Source organism: Hyperolius riggenbachi, chromosome 1, assembly GCF_040937935.1.
Source record: "Hyperolius riggenbachi isolate aHypRig1 chromosome 1, aHypRig1.pri, whole genome shotgun sequence".
Lineage (NCBI taxonomy): Eukaryota > Metazoa > Chordata > Amphibia > Anura > Hyperoliidae > Hyperolius > Hyperolius riggenbachi.
This window is the reverse complement of record NC_090646.1, coordinates 306,702,523-306,723,802: the sequence shown is the minus strand read 5'-3', so window position 1 is coordinate 306,723,802 and position 21,280 is coordinate 306,702,523. Positions and strand designations below refer to the sequence as shown.

Here is a 21,280-nt window from a genome sequence, read left to right as displayed (position 1 = left end):
AAAAAAATTATGCAAATCGGCCCAGCGGGGCCTGAGCGGTGCCTTCCGGCGGCATAGCCCGAACTCAGTTCGGGCTTACCGCCAGGAAGGTTAAGGAGTGTGTTTCTGCCCATTCCCCTAAGTTAAACCTCTCTGGTCCAGCATGTTTGAGTCTATCTTTAGCGGGATCTGGTGCCAGGTTAAAGTCTCCTGCCCATATAATTTTAGCTGGTGGAAGCTGTGAAATCATGCCCACTAATTCATTAAGCAGTTCAGTAGATCCAGTAGGAGGAAGGTACAACCCCACAGTAATAAACTGTAATCCAAAAATAGTTGCCTGCACCAGTACATATCTGCCAAAGTTATCCAGCTTGACCTGCTGTATCGTAATGGAAAGAGATTTATGAAATAATATGCTAACTCCTCTAGAGTGAGTGGAGTACGTGGAGTGATAACTGCCTACCCATGGCTTTTTTAATGCCATGATAGTGCGCCCAACTAGGTGGGTTTCTTGAAAGATACAAATGTGGGGGTGATATTTTTTAAGGAAGTCAAAAACCAGGGATCGTTTAAATTTAGAATTAAGACCCCTCACGTTCCATGAAATGCAGGTCAAACTGGACGGCCTGTCAGCTTGTTGAGCGGGTGGCATAATAAGCATATGAGACATGAATACATACATGTGGCATCATTTTGAAACATAGAAGCCCAAGAGAGGGCTGCAGAAAAGGGAGAAGAGAGAAAGTGAAGAAAAACAGCATTCCTATCCCTTCAGAACTTAGTGACCCCTGACCTACTACCCCTTAACCCAACGCCCACCCTGCTACGTCTACCAACTTGTATTGTAGCTTAGTCCCTGAACTTCCGCAACCTTCCCTTAGCTATCCGCCAAAAGGAGGGTTACTAACTATTAAACTAGTGTGCAAGGTATTACACACTTGTGGGCGGGAGTGGTCTGATGGGCTGGAGAGGTCCACTGCCCAGCAGCACCCAGCTATTGCTAGGAGGTATGAAACTTAATGTTCCCCTCTCTCCCCCCCCCCCCCCCCCTTAGCACTGAGTAAGTCAGTAGTGGTTGAGGCATACTGGCGCTATCTGTATCTTAATACCATGTTCATATAAAATTCTCTTATAAAACTGATGGAGAGGTGGCGATTAGCCTCTGTTTTGCAAGACTGTAGTGCTCATTATAAGGCCATTGAGATCCAGAGGTATACATTTAGACCTAGGGTATAATATAAGCCTCAGGTGGCCTAGTGGTTTAACCTTATGCAAGGGCCACCCTTCTCTTATGGCCACCTTGTTTATTTAACAGGCAATATTTAGTGGCATAGGATATCATGAAACATAGCATCTAAGTAGGCTGCTTAGTTACATATTTAGCTGTCCTTACAGCCAGGATACCCGAGTCGAGTTATAATTTCCCCCCTCCTATAATATGGCCAGTATTATGGATGTGTTATAAACACTAGTGCGTTTCACTATTATGTATCACGCATCTACGTTAATTGTGGCCCCATGGCTAACAGCAGCCATTATATGTAGTCACGATCGAAAGAGAAAAGCAGGTTGGCACTACTGCTGGAGCGGGTCTCTTGCGGTGGCGTAACGGTATTCCTACTTGCATCAGCCTAGCGTGCTCAGGTAGTAAGACATTTTCATAGTGGCAGAGGAGGCAGGAAATAGAAAGAACCGGCACTGCTGAAAGCTGTATTTATTGGCTAATAGGTGGATAATACATGCGATGCAAAACAGGCTGTGAGCGCTGTGGTACAGTACAAATATAAAGTTCAAATAACTTGGTAGGATACCTGTAGTGGTGCGGTGGGTGCTGGGTGCTTAAGCCTGACGGCCGTTTGGCGCACGTCTGCGCATCTACGGAGGCTGCATCGTAGATGCGCAGACGTGCGCGAAACGGCCGTCAGGCTTAAGCACCCAGCACCCACCACACCACTACAGGTATCCTACCAAGTTATTTGAACTTTATATTTGTACTGTACCACAGCGCTCACAGCCTGTTTTGCATCGCATGTATTATCCACCTATTAGCCAATAAATACAGCTTTCAGCAGTGCCGGTTCTTTCTATTTCCTGCCTCCTCTGCCGCCATTATATGTAGTATGGAACAGAGCAATAAACAGTTATTGTTATCATGCCTACTACTATCCACCATAGGGGCAATAACATTTAAACCAATTATATCATTTTAACATAAAATACTTAATCCTAGAACCACTTATTTTAGGTGCATATAGTAACATAACTGTGTTCTGAACAAAATAACTGCTGGATCTTAATTTATGGTGTTATATCTCCATCTAGTGGTGAAAACATGTCAATGCATATTAAGCAAAGTAAATTGTGCTAGGGCCTCATTGTCAGCATCATCAAATGCAATGCTAATTGCAGTAAGATCATCAGTGGATAAGTGCATTTCTTGAGGGCTCCTACAAACAACTAGGCCCTGCAGATAGCTCAGCAAAATATTCATCTAGGAGATATCTCAGCAGGGCAGCATTCACAGCGTAGTGTTCACAATGAAGGCGAGAGTAGCCCTTAGGTATTGCTGCAGGTTATAGTATTGTATCTATTCCACAGGAGATCATTCAGCAGTTCCGATAAGACAGTAAAGGCAGTCCGAATGTAGTAATTTTAATGATAATATGAGTCTTGTCCAGGGTGAGGTATTGTGCTGATGCTTGTAGGCATATAAGCTCAAAGTACGTATTAGTGAGGCTAAGAACAAGTATATCTTCATCCAACAAGGCAGTAAAATGAGTGGGTCGCAGTGGAGGCGGTATCGTTTGCTGCTAGTGCGGTTTCTTGGCGCCCTCTCAACCGCGGGAAAAAACAGAGCGGGAGATTCAAAAATTACAACGGTTTGTGGCGCACAACCAGTAATAACAGAACTGCGCAGGAGGATTTGCAGATAACGGAAGGGCATAGCAAAAGCCCGCCGCATTAGTTCTATCATTAGTACTAAGTTCTCCCAGTATTTTCAAGAGTCATAAGCACCCCATAAAGTATATTCAACATTATGTACTCACTCGTTTTGGGGGTAAGGCGTCCAGCCATTTCATGACATCAGACGGTTTGTCAAAAAATTGAACCGATTCGCCATCCTGCACCCTTAACTTGGCTGGAAACTGCATGGAATATGCAATGTTTCTTTCTTTGAGCTTAGCTTTAGCATGCTGAAACGTCTTCCTTAGCTTCTGAGTTTCCATTGTATAATCCGGGAAGATCATCACTTTAGTATTCTCATATCTCAGCTCTCCTGCCTTCCTTGCCGCTGTCAAGATGGCGTCCCGGTCTCTGAAATTGAGCAATTTCAGTATGATAGGTCTGGGAAGTGATCCAGGAGGTCCTTTGCGTGAGGGTACCCGATGGGCTCTCTCTACCACGAAGTGGTCCGAGAAGGTATCTCCTGGGAGCATCTGGCGAAGCATATTTTCAGTAAAGGTGGCGGTGTCTGAGGTTTCAGCCCCCTCCGGCAGTCCCAGGATTCTCAAGTTGTTGCGCCTATTACGATTCTCCGCGTCTACAGCTCTATCTTCTAAGTGTGTGAGACGGAGCTGCATTCCGGGGATCGCAACGCTGTGGGTCTGGGTGGTATCTTCCAAGGCCGAAGTACGACGCTCTAGGTCTCTTGTTCTCTCCCGGAGCTTACCCACATCTCCTCTGAGCAGGCTCAGGCCAGTATCTAGGTGGTCTATCTTGACCGTCAATGTTGTTTGGCAGGTGCGGATTGCCTCGAGCAGCTCAGCGGAAGTTGGCATGCCCGAGTCATCTTCAGCGTTATCTTCATGCCCGCCGCCATCTTTGCCATGCTTTCCTCTGCCCGGCCTCTGTGTCAGGGGAGTAGCTGGAGGCTGATCGGCCGGGTCCATTGCGTCTTCCTTCTCCCTGCTAGCCTTATTTGCTTTCGGAGGCATTACGAGATAGGGTGTAGATCTGTGTGTCGACTTTGGCGTGCGTTCTGGCCCAGCACGAGGGTCCCACACGGCGGTCTGGTAGTCTGGTTGGGCCGAGGTTGAGGGTTCCTCTTACCGTCCCTCCTCCGGCGGCGCAGCCCACGAGTCCTCCAGTGTGCACTCAAGGAGAAGCTGGTTATCTCGAGGGATAAAAGCGGCTGATTAGTCACCCGGAGGCTCGTAGTTCATCTATTAGGGAGATGCTGGGCAGCGGAGCTCTGGAAGAAGCGTCCGTTCACAGCGCCATCTTGGCCACGCCCCCAAACGAGTCCCTTTTTGATCAAAAAGCAGTTGCTTAAGGTGTTGACCCCATCCCCCTCCTCTATTTTGGAATCCTTGTTTTATAATGAAGACTTTCCTCCTGGGGTCTGTGGCTTGGCCTGGGGGGATCTGGAGATCTAGAGGGGTTCACGCTATTAATGATGTGGTGTCGGATGGTGTATTGCTATCTTGGTCTCCACTCAAGGAAAAGTTTGATCTGCCAGATTCAGAGGCGTTTAGAGTTCTACAGATTCGCCATTTCATCCAATCTCGTCGCACTGATGGCTTAAAATTATTGCGTCCTCCACTCGAGACCACGTTTTGCTCTTTTCCCTTACCCCAGGGCTTTATATCCTATGATCTTTGGTACTCTAATTCAACCCCATCTACAGCAATGGTGAAATGGCAAGAGAGATTAAACGCCTGTGATGACGAGAAACACTGGGAGTTGATATTCAGTGCTATGGCTAGCTCCTCTAAGCACACCCTAACTAAAGAGCGGAGTTACAGAATACTATACGACTGGTTTTGCACCCCGGTTTAGCTTGCTAAATGGGGAATAATATTGGCCAGCCTATGTTACAGAGGCTGCTAAGCCAATGTAGACCAAACCCATTGTTAGTGGTCTTGCCCCTATGTGGCCAGTTTCTGGAACTTGTGTTTCCTCCTAGCGTCTAAGGTCCTAGGCGTGGTAATCCAACCGGACCCCTGGACTGCTCCTTTTCTATAAACCCCTCCCTCAACTTAATAAAGCACAAAATAAGCTCTTGGGCCTAATATGCAATGCTGCCAAAACTCTCTTGGCTAAGAGTTGGAAGTCCCTTCCTAAACCCCCCCAAGATCTGAGCTAATTAATAAAGTCCAATCAACATTCATTATGGAAACAATTACCTCCACTATTTGACAAGATATGAGACCCCTGGGAAGCCTGGTATTCCTCCCATCCTTAAATGTAGTCTTATGACATCTCCCTATGTACTCCCTATCACTCCTCCTCCTTCCACCCACTCCTACATAGTCATGGCGCTTATATCCTTGCTGGCTTGGGATGAACCCCATAAAATGTTATCTAACTCCTTCCTCCCCCCTCCCCCTTTCTTTTTTTGTCTGTTTGTGTTTTGCTGTTCTCCCTACCCCACTGGTTATGCTTTGGTTATGGTTATGAACACCTGTGATAAAGATAATAAAAACAAATGTGAGAAAAACAACAGTACAGCAGACCAAAATTGGGCTGCAATGGGACAGTCCCAGAAAACATGAAAAAGTGTCCCATCCCACCACACCCCCTGAAACAGCTAGAGGGACCGTTTTGATAAAATATATGCAGTCTAGCAGGGGTAAGATACCATTTAAATAGTTTCACAGGGGTGTCTTTAAAAAATATTAGATTTAATTATCTTTGCAACTGTTTCCCAACAAGAAGACCATTGGGAAAGGGATAACTGATGTCCTAAATCCTGTTCCCAGGCTCTCATATGACAATTTTTCTTCCTTCGCCCTACCATTAAGAACGTAGTGGGATGTGGGTGTCAACACCCTCTAGTGAAAAGATACAGGAGACAAAAGTGGGAGCCCAATGGTGTAGTATGTCAAAAACAATGGAATGTAATAAAAGTAAGACACTACTCACAAAGGTGGGTTGCAGAGGGGCAACTGACCACAGGAAGCAGGTGGAGACAACAAACCCGACTCCACTCGGGGTGGTCCCTAGGGACCTGGATGAGGTCGCTCTCCTTGGTAAAAGAAAGGGGACAGATGTCCGCTGTAGTCGAAGCCACGTGTGGTCTATACCCACCCCTCAGACTGATGAGGTAAGGGGGTATTATTGCACAATAAGGGTATACGAGGCACCCTGGTGTAATAAAAGCACCTAAAAGCAGTTTAAAAACGGGAAATAAATTTGAGGTAGCTTACCTCAGTGACGAAAAAATCTTTGCGCTACTAATAAAAACCTTTGTTAAATGCAGTCAACGCGTTTCGCGGGTCAGAGCCCGCTTCCTCAGGCCAATAACTGCCTACATCAGTAAAAGAAAGGGCTCCTTAGCATACCAGAATCTTACAATATACAACATAACGTTATTATCACATGAATTGCATATTTACATACTTTCATATCCACTTATGCACACCTAGAATGGTGGTTCATATATATTATAATTAATTGGGAGTATTGACAACTGATACAGTTATTAGTATTCAGGAGGCGTGCATAAATAAAAATGCTGCAAATGTATGCATCTAGAAACAATTATAAAAATGAATAAGTAGTGAATAAGTAATAGAATTGCTGCAAATCAATGTATATAAAAATCCTAGGGGAATGATAGGAAATTTCATTAAAAATAAAATTGCTGCAAGTCTATATGTATAAAAATCTAGGGGGATTGATAGTTGTAATTAAATTATTTACATACATGAATCAATTGGTGATAAAAAATGTGGTACTAAGAAGACTTGGCCAGCTCTGTATAGAGAGGGAAGTTAGGGAGAAAGGAACACACAGCAGACAGTGCTAGACTCTATGGTCTGCGCTTATCTGCAAATTAAAAAGAGCTGGTCACAAAATAAGATACAAAAACACATAATGTGCATCATCTGTAAGTCCAGCAGCAGGGGAGTGCTTGTAGGCAGACAGTAATGAAGAGCAGGTTAAGTTTCACTTACCAAACTAAATGACAGATTCAGCAAAGGGAGCGTCTAGTGGGCGGCATCTCTCGCTGGGCTAAATAGATTATGAATGTAAATGGCAGCTGCAGGATTGTACGCTCGCCGAAGGTGAGGAGTGGTGCGGCTTGTTCATGATGATGTCATCACGCATGTCGCTCCTACCGGAAGTTTAGGCGGCGCCATTTTGGAAGAGGTCGCATCATAGGCTACCATTGTATTTGCCAGTCCTATGTTTTCAATGGACTGAATTCCGAGAAGTGCTAGGTAATGTATTTTTATCACCACTAGATGGCAGCATAGGATTAGAAATAGAATGGACTTAGAGAAATGCAAGGTAAGTGCCCAAAAATGACAATTTTGAAGGATGCGAACTTGGTCAACTTAAATTTAGGGGCAATCTCAACCCATAATTTAGCAAGGGAGGCTACAATCTTGTTGTGTTTAGTAAGGGAAAATATATCCCGTATAGTCACCACCGTGATGAGAAAATATGGGCGAATTGCTTCTCCCTCAAAACTCCACCAAAGGGGAGGAGAAGTAGAAAGGCCCCATTCTAGTATTTGGTTTAGTTTAGAAGCAAGGTAATAATACCACAGATTAGGCAAGCCAATACCACCATGAAGTGGGTGCCTATACAGGACCTGAGCCCTTACTCTAGCTGGTTTAGAGTTCCAATTGTATCTATTAATTTGAGATTGCATGGGAATAATTACTTTTTTAGGAAGAGTATGGGGCAACATACGAAATAAGTAGAGCAATTTAGGCAACAAAATCATTTTGCAAGCTAGACAACGCCACAAACATGAAACCTTATAATGTGACCAACTTTTAAGCATGTTCTTTAAAAATGAAATAGGGGAGGGTAATTTGCAGCAAAAAGGTTGCGGCATTGTGGCGTAAGGAAAATGCGTAAATATTTAAATTTATTCTTACTTCATTTAAAATCAAAATTAGCCTCCAATAACTTTGTTGTATGTGGAAGAAGATTAATTGGCATTGCAGTAGATTTGGAAGTATTAACCTGAGAAAGAAGCAAGTAAATTAAGGAGACAAAATAAATTAGGGAGGGTGGTGACCAGCCGGGTTAAAAATAGGAGTGCGTCATCTGCATAGAGGACTAATTTGCAGTTATTAGATTCATATCCGGAAATGTCAGGATGTTGTCGTATCGCCGCCGCCAATGGCTCAGGGCTCATTTCCACTATAGCGAATCCGCATGCGTTGTCCGCATGCGGATTCGCACAGCCAATACAAGTGGATGGGCCTGTTTCCACTTGTGCGTTGTGCAGAGCGTTTTTGTGTGCGGGGAAAATCTGCACGGCAGAGCCGTCAGAATTCGCTCCCCGCACACCGCTAAGCGAATCGCATACAATGTATCTAATAGGGAAATCGCATGCGGTTTTGGCATGCGTTTTTCCCCGCGATTTCGCATGCGATTTCGCATAGGAGGTAATGTTAATTTACACAGGCAGTGACATGGTTAAAATCGCCCACCTACTACCCTATGCGAAATCGCGGGAAAAAACGCATGCAAAATCGCACCGGCATGCGATTTCGTCTGCGGTGATTTCCCGGCGATTCCGCACCGCACAAGTGGAAATGCAGCCTTAACAGCTAAAGCAAAAAGCAGGGGTGATAACTGCCAACCCTGTCTTGTACCACATTTAATGGGTATACTGTTAGAGGATGCACTTGGTATACGAATTGTAGTGGAGGGGTTATCATATAAAGAAAAAATAGCCGTAAGGAAGGGACCTGTAAAGCCAAAGCTCTGCAGCGTTTCAGACAAATATTGCCAACCCACTGAGTCAAATGCTTTGCTGATATCTAATCTCAACATCAAAAGTCTGTTATTTTATAATTCTGCAAATATATATATGTATATGTATGTCATGCAACGTTTTTCAGACGTTTACATGCTGGTGACTTTGGTATTGGTTCTTTTCAAAACTGGCAATCCAGTGGTAGGGATATCCTTTATATCTTCAATAATGAAGATTGTGACTTGTCTGCATCTCCATGGGGGAGGGGCAATGAACTCTGGTGGAAGCTGTCCTAGATGACTTGCCGAAACCCTGCAACCAGTAAGCAGCTGAGATCTTTCCCCTTATGAGTTACTACTACTGGGTAAGATGGGTACATGTTTTTCTTTAAATCACAAGAGGTAGCGCTCACAGTGAATCACTCTTTCCCTAAATGTACACCTGTTCGCCTCCTCTTATGTCCAATTATAATTTCCTTCAAGAGGTGGCGCTCACTGTGTACAATGATGATATCACACTAACCATACAATAATTGGAATATCACAATTGTTAGCATATCATAACATGTAATAGTGGTTTACAGTAAATTCACCCCCCCCCCCCCCCACAAAATGAGTCCAAATCTGAAAAGTCTCTTGCTAAATCCACAGGACACCTTCAGCTTCACATATACATGAAAGAATAATCCTCAGCAATTGGTAAATTTCCAAGAGATAGAGATGGCCACCACCAGCACCCTTTGTGTGCCACTCACCGCATCCACTGACCGCAAAGGTCAGTAAAAGCCTTGGGACAGTTCCCGGGTCGTCCCCCACCTCTGCGAGCAAAACACAGCAACAATTCTCCCAGATTGTCTTCAATATTGAGTTACCTCAAAGGAAAACTCCACATAGGGTAATACCGTTTAAAAAATGTTTATTAAAACAATCGATTGCACTCACATGTTCCTCAGGTTAATAGTAGCTCAGAGTTTTAAAACGGGCTCTCCCCCGTAATGGTGGCCTAGGCTGGCAGGCTTCCGTCCCCTGGGGCTCACTACCCACACCGCCGCGCGCTCGGTGCACTTTAGGATTCCCCTCCTGGTTCTGTCTCGCCGCCTCCACGCCACTCCGTGATGTCTAATCCCGCTTCCGCATCAGGCTCCGCCCTATCGATTTCGTCACTCAGTGACTCATCATGCCCCTGATGAGTCACTGAGTGACGAAATCGATAGGGTGGAGCCTGATGCGGAAGCGGGATTAGACATCACGGAGTGGCGTGGAGGCGGCGAGACAGAACCAGGAGGGGAATCCTAAAGTGCACCGAGCGCGCGGCGGTGTGGGTAGTGAGCCCCAGGGGACGGAAGCCTGCCAGCCTAGGCCACCATTACGGGGGAGAGCCCGTTTTAAAACTCTGAGCTACTATTAACCTGAGGAACATGTGAGTGCAATCGATTGTTTTAATAAACATTTTTTAAACGGTATTACCCTATGTGGAGTTTTCCTTTGAGGTAACTCAATATTGAAGACAATCTGGGAGAATTGTTGCTGTGTTTTGCTCGCAGAGGTGGGGGACGACCCGGGAACTGTCCCAAGGCTTTTACTGACCTTTGCGGTCAGTGGATGCGGTGAGTGGCACACAAAGGGTGCTGGTGGTGGCCATCTCTATCTCTTGGAAATTTACCAATTGCTGAGGATTATTCTTTCATGTATATGTGAAGCTGAAGGTGTCCTGTGGATTTAGCAAGAGACTTTTCAGATTTGGACTCATTTTGTGGGGGGGGGGGGGGGGGTGAATTTACTGTAAACCACTATTACATGTTATGATATGCTAACAATTGTGATATTCCAATTATTGTATGGTTAGTGTGATATCATCATTGTACACAGTGAGCGCCACCTCTTGAAGGACATGTTTTTCTTTACCTCTATGTACAGTGCATTAACTGACTCATTCAATTGTCTGGTGTCTGTATTCTGTCTTGTAACTATCTGTAGATTAAATTCTCTATTGTACATTACCAAGGAAACAGCTGGCTCTATACAAATCCATAATAACCATAATTGTCTTCAGGTTCATACAGGTCCAGTTCCTCAAAGGTTCAACATGGGGCCAGAAAGTGCACAAGTACAGAATTCTAGCTGCAAAATCATGACCTTTAGACCTACTTGGGAAGAATTTCAGGACTTTGGAAAATACATGGCTTATATAGAGTCACAAGGAGCACACAGGGCAGGCCTGGCTAAGGTGAGTGTTTTTTTGTGCACAGTGATTTTTTTATTTTTTTTTGTGGGACCAGGAAAACCTCATAGTCCATTTTTAGTCAGCATCTGTGTTAATGTCATCTCATTCTTATAGCTTTATATTGGGTAGTTGCTCAGAGAGTTGGCTATACTTTAAGTGGCATAGAATGGGATTTTGGAAGTTATGTGGACAGTTGTGGTAATTTGTTTTACACTTCTCCCTTTAATTTTTTTGGGCTACTGTAAGTATTTCCCCAACTTAAAGAGACTCTGTAACAAAATTTTGAGCCTTATTTCTTCTATCCTATAAATTCCTATGCCTGTTCTAATGTGGTCTGTCTTACTGCAGCCTTTAGTAGTTGCACTGTCTCTGTAATAAATCTTCTCTCCTTTCATCTGTTGGCTCTGTGGGCTGAGGCTGGAATGTGTGGAATGTGCAGCACTGCTTGTCATTGGCAGAAGCGTTACGCACCCTCTCCAAGCTCTGCATGAGTCACACAGTAAGCTGTTCTCAGTGTATCATACTCTGGTTAGAAGCCATGTCATTTGTTTGTAAACACAGCCCCCCTTACAGCCTAAAACTGTTAATTACTAGCCAGGATTGCAGCAGGGAGTGGCAGAAACAGCACAGAGGAGCCCAGGAGAACATAATAAAGAGAATGGTATACTTTTTATTGTAAGAATTTTAGAGTACAGATTCTCTTTAAGTAATGTTGGACATTTAAGTGGTAAATCCAGAGATCATTTATTTATACAGTAAGTTTCATTTTATTAGGTTTTTGTTATTCTGTCAGAGTATTTGCGTGTTTAAGTTTCTACCACTTGTATTTGGGCTCTGTCTTTCCATTAAAGTGAATCCGAGGTAAGAGTGATATGGAGGCTGCCATTTTTATTTCCTTTTAAGCAATACCAGTTTGCTGGCAACCCCACTGATCTATTTGGCCGCGGTAGTGTCTGAGTAACACCAGAAACAAGCATGCAGCTTATCTTGTCAGTTCTGACAATATTGTCAAACTTCTGATCTGCTGCATCATGCTTGTTCAGGGTCCATGGCTAAAAGTATTAGATGCAGAGGATCAGCATGCTAGCCAGGTAACTGATATTGTTCAAAAGGAAATAAATATGGCAGCCTCAATTATCTTCACCTCGTGTTCATTTTTTTTTTTCCAGCTTTGAACATACATAAAATGAGTATGCTACACAGAAGAAAAAAAGAGATGTGTGCTCAGACCAGTCAACTCCTGACTAAATACTGGCTGCCTCAAGTCATCTGACTAATTAAAATGGCAAAGTGTATGCAAATTGCATTCGCCCACCAGAATATGCAGGATCTACCTGTCCACCTAATCTTCCTGCAGGAGTTGGCCCACGCAAAATTTTGCATCTCAACAGGGGTGCCGCGTATAGGCCTCCTTGTACCCCCAAGAAATGAAGGGCAGCGCAGACACCCCCAAAAGGCATCCACTGCCTGGGAGCACTGCAACCGCCCCCCATGGGAGGGGGGAGCAAGAGAGCATGGCCAGCACCCCCCCCCCCAGGCATGGCCTGTGTCCAGGGGGGACCACCCATGCTGCCCCCCCCCCCCCCCCCCCCCAATGACAGCTGCCCTACCTTTTGCGAATTTACTTACCTGTGGTGCCATTTGCATGGTTTGGGAGAAAACACACCAATGGTGAAGGGGGGGGGGGTGCAGACAAGCCCCCCAGGCACTGCCACCGCTGTGCAAGCCCATCCGCTCCACCCCACAACACCCCGTGAACGAAGAAACACAATTGTATGCTATACAGGAGAAAAAAAGAGATGTGTGCTCAGACCAGTCAACTCCTGACTAAATACTGGCTGCCTCAAGTCATCTGACTAATTAATTAAAATGGCAAAGCGTATTCAAATTGCATTCACCCACCAGAATAGGCAGGATCTACCTGTCCACCTAATCTTCCTGAAGGAGTTGGCCCACGCAAAATTTTGCATCTCAACAGGGGTGCCGCGTGTAGGCCTCCTTGTACCCCCAAGAAATGAAGGGCAGCACAGACACCCCCACAAGGCATCCACTGCCCGGGAGCACTGCAGACAGACATAAAATGAGTAAACCTGAAACTGTGAGGAAGCAGATTCGCATCATAATTTCACAAACGGTATACAATTGCATCAGTATAGTTTCTAGAGCAAAATTTTAAGGAGACACTGTAAAAATCAGTGTATATAGGTAGGCTTGTACACTATAATAGACCAACATGTTACACCCCCCCCCCCCCCTCCTTCCCGATTGCTCTCTCAAAAGGTCAGTAAAAATAAAAATAGCCACATTGTGGGTGGCGATAAATAGAAGAGATCCAGCCACTTATAAGGTTGTTAGCTGGAAAGGTCAGAGGGTACCCTGTAATCATTCCTTTTAGTAACATTACGTATACTTGAAGGTATTTACAAGGGATTGGATCTCCTCCTTGGTAAAGATTAGAGTTATGAAAGGTTTCCATTTTTTAAAGAGCTTTTTAGCTCTTTTTCCTTGTGAAGCATAGTGTCCACTTTATCCATGAGAAACAAGTCTAGCAGCACATCCTTGACATCCTGGATACTGGGAGTTGTATGGTAAATCCATCTATTAACAAGCCTGGCGTTCTATTAAGATTGTCAGGCTGGCGACCGGACGTTTGTTTTTTTTTTTTTTTTATAAAAAAAAAAAACTATTGCATGCAGCCAACTAAAAGTTGGCTGCATGAAAGCCCACTAGAGAGCGCTCCTGATGCGTACTTATGATCGCCTCCGGCGATCTGAAGTAACAAGAAAGGCAGCGATGAGCGGCCCTTCTTGTTTTGCTTTCCTCGTCGCCATGGCGTTGAGCGGAGTGACATCATGGAAGTCAGCCGACGTCCTGACGTCAGCCGCCTCCGATCCAGCCCTTAGCGCTGGCCGGAACTGTTTGGTCCGGCTGTGCTGGGCTCGGGTGGCTGGGGAGTCCCTCTTTCGCCGCTGCACGCGGCGGCGATCAGGTAGCACACGCGGCTGGCAAAGTGCCGGCTGCGTGTGCACCTTTTTATTTCATGAAAATCGGCCCAGCAGGGTCTGAGCGGCAGCCTCCGGCGGTAATGGACGAGCTGAGCTCCTCCATACCGCCAGGCTGGTTAAAGATTGCTTTTCTGGCTGCTGCCTGAGTTAAATGTTGGATGTCAGGATATTTAGGAGACTTCCCTGTGGAAGCAGAAGGGTTAGGGGATGCCATGACATATAATACGCTGAGCTTCAGGAGTGGATGAATAATAATTGGCTAAAACTTAATGCTGACAAAACTGAGGTTCTTGTTATCGAGGGCCAGGGCTCAACAGCAAAGCAGCTCCAGTCTCAACCAACACCGCTAAGGATAGGGAGCTCAGACCTGAACAACTCAGACTGTGTGCGCAGCCTGGGAGTACTGATTGATGGGAAATTAAGCTTCAGGAATCAAATCTCAGCTGTTGTGAAACATTCCTTCTTTCACCTAAGGAATATTGCAAGGATTAAACACCTAATTCCTTCAGAGGATCTTCCAACCCTAGTTCATGCTTTCGTCACATCAAGGTTAGACTACTGCAACGTCCTCTACACAGGCCTGCATAAGAAAGACTTACGCCGCCTGCAATTAGTACAGAATACCGCCGCAAGGCTGTTAACGAGCCAACCCCGCCATTGCCACATAACACCAACCCTGAGCTCACTCCACTGGCTACCGATAAAATGGAGAATTCTGTTTAAGATTGGCTTACTGACATTCAAATCCTTGCACAATCTGGGCCCTGGATACCTGAAGGACTTGTTGCAACTACATCACACCCCCCACAATCTTAGATCAAAAGGACGTAACACCTTGGTCACCCCCAGAGTCCACCTTAAAACCTTTGGAGACAGAGCCTTTTGTCATGCTGCCCCTACACTTTGGAACTCCCTGCCACACCCAATCAGGACAGCCCCATCCCTGGAAGCATTTAAGTCTAAACTGAAAACCTACCTTTTCAGTCTGGCATTCATGAACATCTGACTATCTCCTCTGTAACACAACCCAGCTTGCAACCCTGTATTAATCTGAGACACAGCTATGCGCTTTGAGTCCTATGGGAGAAAAGCACTTTACAAATGTTATTGTATTGTATTGTATTGTATTGTATAATGGGGGTCAACAACCTGAGTACCACGTAGCACATGCGATAGGAAGCAAGACACCTGTTCCCAGAACTGCGCTGTTCTAGGACACTGCCGAATACAATGAACCATAGCAGCATTTGGAAATTTACATTTAGGGCATTCCACCATGTACCCCTACGAGGGAATTTTATACTGGATACTGAACGTGTATTTTGCATGAAACCAGAGTAAAATATGTGATTCTCTCCAAGACTCAATTATGATTTTTCCAGACCTTCTAATTTTTTTTTCCTTTTAGTGGGGGGATATCAAAGTATTTAGACCACTGCTTTATATTAAGAAGCGCTAACCTACGAGCCTGAATATTTTGAATTCCTATATGAAGCGTGGAGAGGGATAGTATCTTGTTTCCTGGGCGTAAATAAAAAATCAAAGGGGGTGACTTCAGACAGGCAAGAATCATTGACCAAATGTTTGTGGACATAGAATCTGATCTGACCATAGCTTAGAAAGTCTGATGTAGGTAAACCCTAGATCCGTACCAAGTCAGACATATTAAAGTAAATGGGGAAATTCTTTACTTACCCAAGTAGAGGGAAGGCTCTGGGTCCTACCCTCTAATAAGCCTTCTCTCTCCTCTCCCGGTGCCCTTGGTGCAGCACTGTCCCCGGGAGCAGTATTTTACTAATTTGGTCAAATACTGCTCACTCCACTAGCGCGCTCCTGAAGATGGGCTGCTCCATACTGCGCAAATGCCCTCTCTCACGCACTCGTGTGTGCCCAGTATGGCGCTGCCTGTCTTCGGGAAGACTCGGCTCCTGAAGACTTCCAAAGTTGCCCGCGGCGGAGGATTTTAACAGGGCAGCCAGTGCTGCACCGAGGGCAGCAGGAAAGTAGAAGGAAGACTCATTAGGACCCAGAGCCTTCTCTCACCTTAGATAAGTGTCTGGTTTCTTTTTTGTAAAAAAAAAAACAAGTCCCATTAGCTTTAAAGAGTTGGCTAAGCTTGGTAATTCTGCATTCTTCCCATCGTAGTAAAGCCCCATGTTGCATGCTAGGGCCAAAGACTAGTGTGCCCCACAATGGTATATACTTGGACATTCTCCACGGCAGGTGAAACAATTTCCTGACCTCTTTCCACGTAACAATCGTATCTCTGACCACTACATTGCGCCAAGTCTAGAAGGCAGAGAAGCCAAGTTGGAGTGTAAGAGCCTGGCTGGGGACCAAGACTCAGACCTTGTTCACTTCATTCAGCGCAGATGGCTGTGCAATCGGAACGCAACGTGCACGATCGCACGCCATCTGCACTACAATGCGTTGCACTGTAGATCCCATCCACTACAGTGAATGGGATCTGTGCTGCGACTCCCGAAAATGCATGCAGCAGTGCGATAGCGCATTACACTTCTGCGCAGTGCATATGATGGGAACGGTAGAAGGGCTGTCTATGCCCTTCTACCGTTCTTGCGTGTTGCACACTATGCGTGCTGCCAAAATGTGCATGGCAGCGTGCACAGTCTGAACGAGCCCTTAATCGGAGCGTTTTCTATGATAAAGTTGGAGAAACCAGAGGTTTTGGAAGCCCAATCTCAAACATGGCGTAGCATACAGGCAAGATTGTAGAGGCATATGTTAGGGAGGTTAAGACCACCCAGGCTCTTGGGGAGTTGCAGTTTGCTTAACCACTTTGCTACCTAGCCGCTCTCGTACCAGAGTATTTTGTTACATTTCCACAGCTGATAATTCTTCTACTTTTCCCAAAATAGACAATCTTGGTATTGTTGTTTTTTTTTTTTGTGTGTGTTTTTGTTTTTCAGAACGGGTAGGGCTTTGTTCTAATGTTAAACATTTAATCCCGCACATTACAACAAAATAATAAATCCTTAAAAACACAAAATTAAAACAAAACAAACATGTTTTATCACTTTGACGCTACAAAAAATATTTTAAAAGAGAAGTTAATGTATTTTTATCCTAAAACTATTTTTGTGTGATGTCGAGACACCGAATTTGTGTAATTACTGACAAATGGTAAAATTAGTGATTTGACAGTCTGGTCTTTTCTCGATTTTGATCAGAAAAATTGGGTAAAATTTAAAAATGTATTTTTGGGGGCAAACATGCTGATTTGAAAGCAGAAAGGTTTGAGCTGCAAGCGGTCGTTTCTGCGATATTGCGACGTGGGTACAGGCTCATGACCACACAAACATCGCTTAGTGTCATGCTGCAACGACGACCGTCACATCGGATTGCTAAGATCCTCGACGACTCCCACGCAAAGTACCACGATCGTTTGAAGTCTCGTTCGCTCCAGGTGCGTAGCTTCACGTGACGTCATGCACACCTGCCGGCAGGAAGAGGCGCTGCTGACGACCGCCTTCTAGGGGACGTCGCAGGACCTGTCAGGCGGTGAATACCCACATTTCTTTGTTACTGCAGATATAAATCTGCACGGTTTTTACTTTCTGCCATCTCTGCCGTGGCAGTCAGGTGACACAGATCAAATTACAACTTGTGATTAGACACAAATGAGGGGGGATTAAACAGGCTTAACTCTCTATGCCCTTGGCCTAGTACAACACACTAACACCCCCACCCACACTGCAGATCACACTCGACCTTATTTTCCCTAAATCCACCACCATTACAGACCATGACATTTCACCCTTCCCACCCTAAGACCATCACTTTCTCACCTTCAACCTCCTCACAGAAGGCACCTCCAAACTACCCGCCCACCCACCTGGTCGATGGCAGTGAGACCTATGCAAGCTCGACCCTAGTGTTCTTGCTGACCCCCTCCATGCCCTCTCCTCCACTCTCCGCACCCTAACCTGTCCTAATCTTGCGGCAGCTCAGTGTCGCCAAACTCTCTTATCAGCCCTAGAGGAAGCTGCTCCCCCAATATTCCACCGCAACCGCCCCCCTAACCCCCAGCCCTGGCACACTACCCATACTCGCAACCTCCAGAGGGTAACACGTGCAACTGAATGGAAATGGAGGAAAACTCGACTTACCCAGGATTTCCTACAGTACAAGACTAACCTGCTGCAGTTCCACACTGCCCTTGTTGATGTGAAGTAGCAATACTTTACCAAGCTCATCGGCGCACAAGCTTCCAACCCCCGGCGTCTTTTTGCCATTTTCAACTCCCTGCTTAAAACCCGGACCTCTGCCACCACCAAACCCCTCATCCATGCCCTCATAATTTCCTGCCTTGACTACTGCAGTGCTCTTCTGTCTGGTCTCCCTATGACCCGAATAGCCCCGCTGTAGTCCATCATGAATGAGGCAGCCAGAATTATCCACTCCTCCCATCGCTCCACCATGGAGGCCTCCTCTGTGAATCCACTGGCTTCCTATCCAGTCCAGAATCAGATTCAAGATACTGTCTGACCTACAAATCTGTCCACAAAACCTGTCCAACCTACATTTCCGATCTTACTCAGAGATGCACACCTTGCCGCTCCTCCAATGAACTTCGCCTGACCGCCCACCGCATCACCCAGTCCCATGCACGCCTCCAGGACTTCTCAAGAGCTGCTCTAACACTATGGAACTTCCTACCTACACCCATTAGGGCAGCCCCCTCCTTCAACATCTTCAAGAAGGCCCTCAAAACTCACCTATTCACTCTGGTCTCCCCCCCCCCCCCACACACACACAACTGCTCTAAACCAGCAGCTTAACTCTGGATCCCTACCTTTCGTGTCCCTTCCCCTCCCTCCTAGATAGTAAGCCTTCGGGCAGGGTCTTCCTCCTTTTGTGTCCTACCTGATCATGCACCTCCATTATTGTGCACCCATGCTATGCATTTGAGTGAACTGAACTTGCCTAATCTCCATGCTCCCATCCAGTGACTGACTAAGCATTACCTTGTACTGCTACTGTGCTGCGTGATCTGGTTTTTCTTGTATTCCTGTATTGTCGTATTGCTGTATGTCACCCCTAAATGGGGTCTGTAACCTAAACTAATGTCCAGTGCTGCGTAATATGTTATTTATAAATACAATAAATATGCATACCGGATACATACCGTATATAAACTGAGCTGCGGCTGAGAACTGACAACCACACACCGTTTATATATGGCGCTCGGTATATATACAGTGGCTTGCAAAACATGAATCAATTTTATTGGAATTCCACGTGAAAGATCAATACAAAGTGGGGTACACGTGAGAAGTAGAACGGAAATCATACGTGATTCCAAACATTTAAAAAAAATAAATAACTGCAAAGTGGGGTGTGCGTAATTATTCAGCCCCCTGAGTCGATACTTTGTAGAACCACCTTTTGCTGCAATTACAGCTGCCAGTCTTTTAGGGTATGTCTCTACCAGCTTTGCACATCTAGAGACTGAAATCCTTGCCCATTCTTCTTTGCAAAACAGCTCCAGCTCAGTCAGATTAGATGAAAGCATTTGTGAACAGCAGTTTTCAGATCTTGCCACAGATTCTCGATTGGATTTAGATCTGGACTTTGACTGGGCCATTCTAACACATGGATATGTTTTGTTTTAAACCATTCCATTGTTGACCTGGCTTATGTTTAGGGTCGTTGTCCTGCTGGAAGGTGAACCTCTGCCCCAGTCTCAAGTCTTTTGCAGACTCCAAGAGGTTTTCTTCCAAGATTGCCCTGTATTTGGCTCCATCCACCTTCCCATCAACTCTGACCAGCTTCCCTGTCCCTGCTGAAGAGAAGCACCCCCAAAGCATGATGCTGCCACCACCATATTTGACAGTGGGGATGGTGTGTTCAGAGTAATGTGCAGTGTTAGTTTTCTGCCACACATAGCATTTTGTATTTTGGCCAAAAGTTCCATTTTGGTCTCATCTGACTAGAGCTCCTTCTTCCACATGTTTGCTGTGTCCCCCACATGACTTGTGGCAAACTGCAAACGGGACTTCTTATGATTTTCTGTTAACAATGGCTTTCTTCTTGCCTCTCTTCCATAAAGGCCAACTTTGTGCAGTGCACAACTAATAGTTGTCCTATGGACATATTCCCCCACCTGAGCTGTAGATCTCTGCAGTTCGACCAGAGTCACCATGGGCCTCTTGACTGCATTTCTGATCAGTGCTCTCCTTGTTTGGCCTGTGAGTTTAGGTGGACGGCATTGTCTTGGTAGGTTTACAGTTGTGCCATACTCCTTCCATTTCTGAATGATCGCTTGAACAGGGCTCCGCGGGATGTTCAAGGCTTTGAAAATCTTTTTGTAGCCTAAGCCTGCATTAAATTTCTCAATAACTTTATCCCTGACCTGTCTGGTGTGTTCTTTGGACTTCATGGTGGTATTGCTCCCAATATTCTCTTAGGCCCAGTGCACACCGAGCGGTTTTTGGAGCGATCCGCCGGCCGCATCCGCCTATAAAAACGCTTGTCTAATGTATTGCAATGGGATGGTGCACACCGGCGGTTTGCGGTTTTCGGAAGCATTTCGTCCTCAATGTAAAGTATAGGAAAAACGCAAACCGCTCTGAAAAACGCTAGTTCAGAGCGGTTTGCCAGGCATTTTTGTTACAGTAGCTGTTCAGTAACGGCTTTTACTGTAACAATATGTGTAATCTGCTACACAAAAACGCACCCAAAACCGCTAGGTATGTTTAGAAAACCTCTCTAAGGGCCCTTTTCCACAGGCAATCGCTAGCGTTCACGCTGAACGCTAGCGATTGCTGAATCGCAAAACCGGCGATTTCCCCCGACGTTTGCGGCCGCGATTTTGCTATGCTATGCACTGCATAGCAAAATCGCGGCAATTATCGCTCCGCCGCGCGTTCGCGTTCCCGACAAAAGCAAATCGCGGTAGTGGAAATGACCTACCGCGATTCCTATGTTAAAAAGCAAACCGTAGCGATTGTAAAATCGCTAGCGGTTTGCGGTTTTGCGATTCAGCGCTGGTGGAAAAGGGCCCTTAACATACCTAGAATCGCTCTGAAATCAGCTCCCAAAACCGCTAGCGTATTGCGGATCTGCTAGCGGTTTTGGTGTGCACTGGGCCTTAGACAACCTCTGAGGCTATCATAGAGCAGCTTTATTTGTACTGACATTAGATTACACACAGGTGCACTCTATTTAGTCATTAGCACTCATCAGGCAATGTCTATGGGCAACTGACTGCACTCAGACCAAAGGGGGCTGAATAATTCTGCACACCCCACTTTGCAATTATTTATTTTTTAAAAATGTTTGGAATCGTGTATGATTTTCATTTCACTTCTCACGTGTACACTACTTTGTATTGGTCTTTCACGTGGAATTCCAATAAAATTGATTCATGTTTGTGGCAGTAATG

At 45.4% G+C, this 21,280-nt stretch overlaps 2 protein-coding genes across 2 annotated transcripts in view; both read left to right on the top strand.

Annotated features, from left to right (window-relative positions):
• Window positions 1-10,780, top strand: part of SH3GL1 (SH3 domain containing GRB2 like 1, endophilin A2) — a 594,767-nt gene extending 583,987 nt beyond the window's left edge. The window contains exon 10 of the mRNA XM_068233807.1: window positions 10,697-10,780. Coding sequence (XP_068089908.1) covers window positions 10,697-10,764 — 68 coding nt within the window. The 3' untranslated portion in view covers window positions 10,765-10,780. The remainder of the gene's footprint in view (window positions 1-10,696) is intronic.
• The window catches only part of KDM4B (lysine demethylase 4B), a 731,006-nt gene continuing 720,455 nt past the window's right edge, over window positions 10,730-21,280 (top strand). Inside the window, exon 1 of the mRNA XM_068233805.1 lies at window positions 10,730-10,870. Within this exon, the coding sequence (XP_068089906.1) occupies window positions 10,730-10,870 (141 nt within the window). The remainder of the gene's footprint in view (window positions 10,871-21,280) is intronic.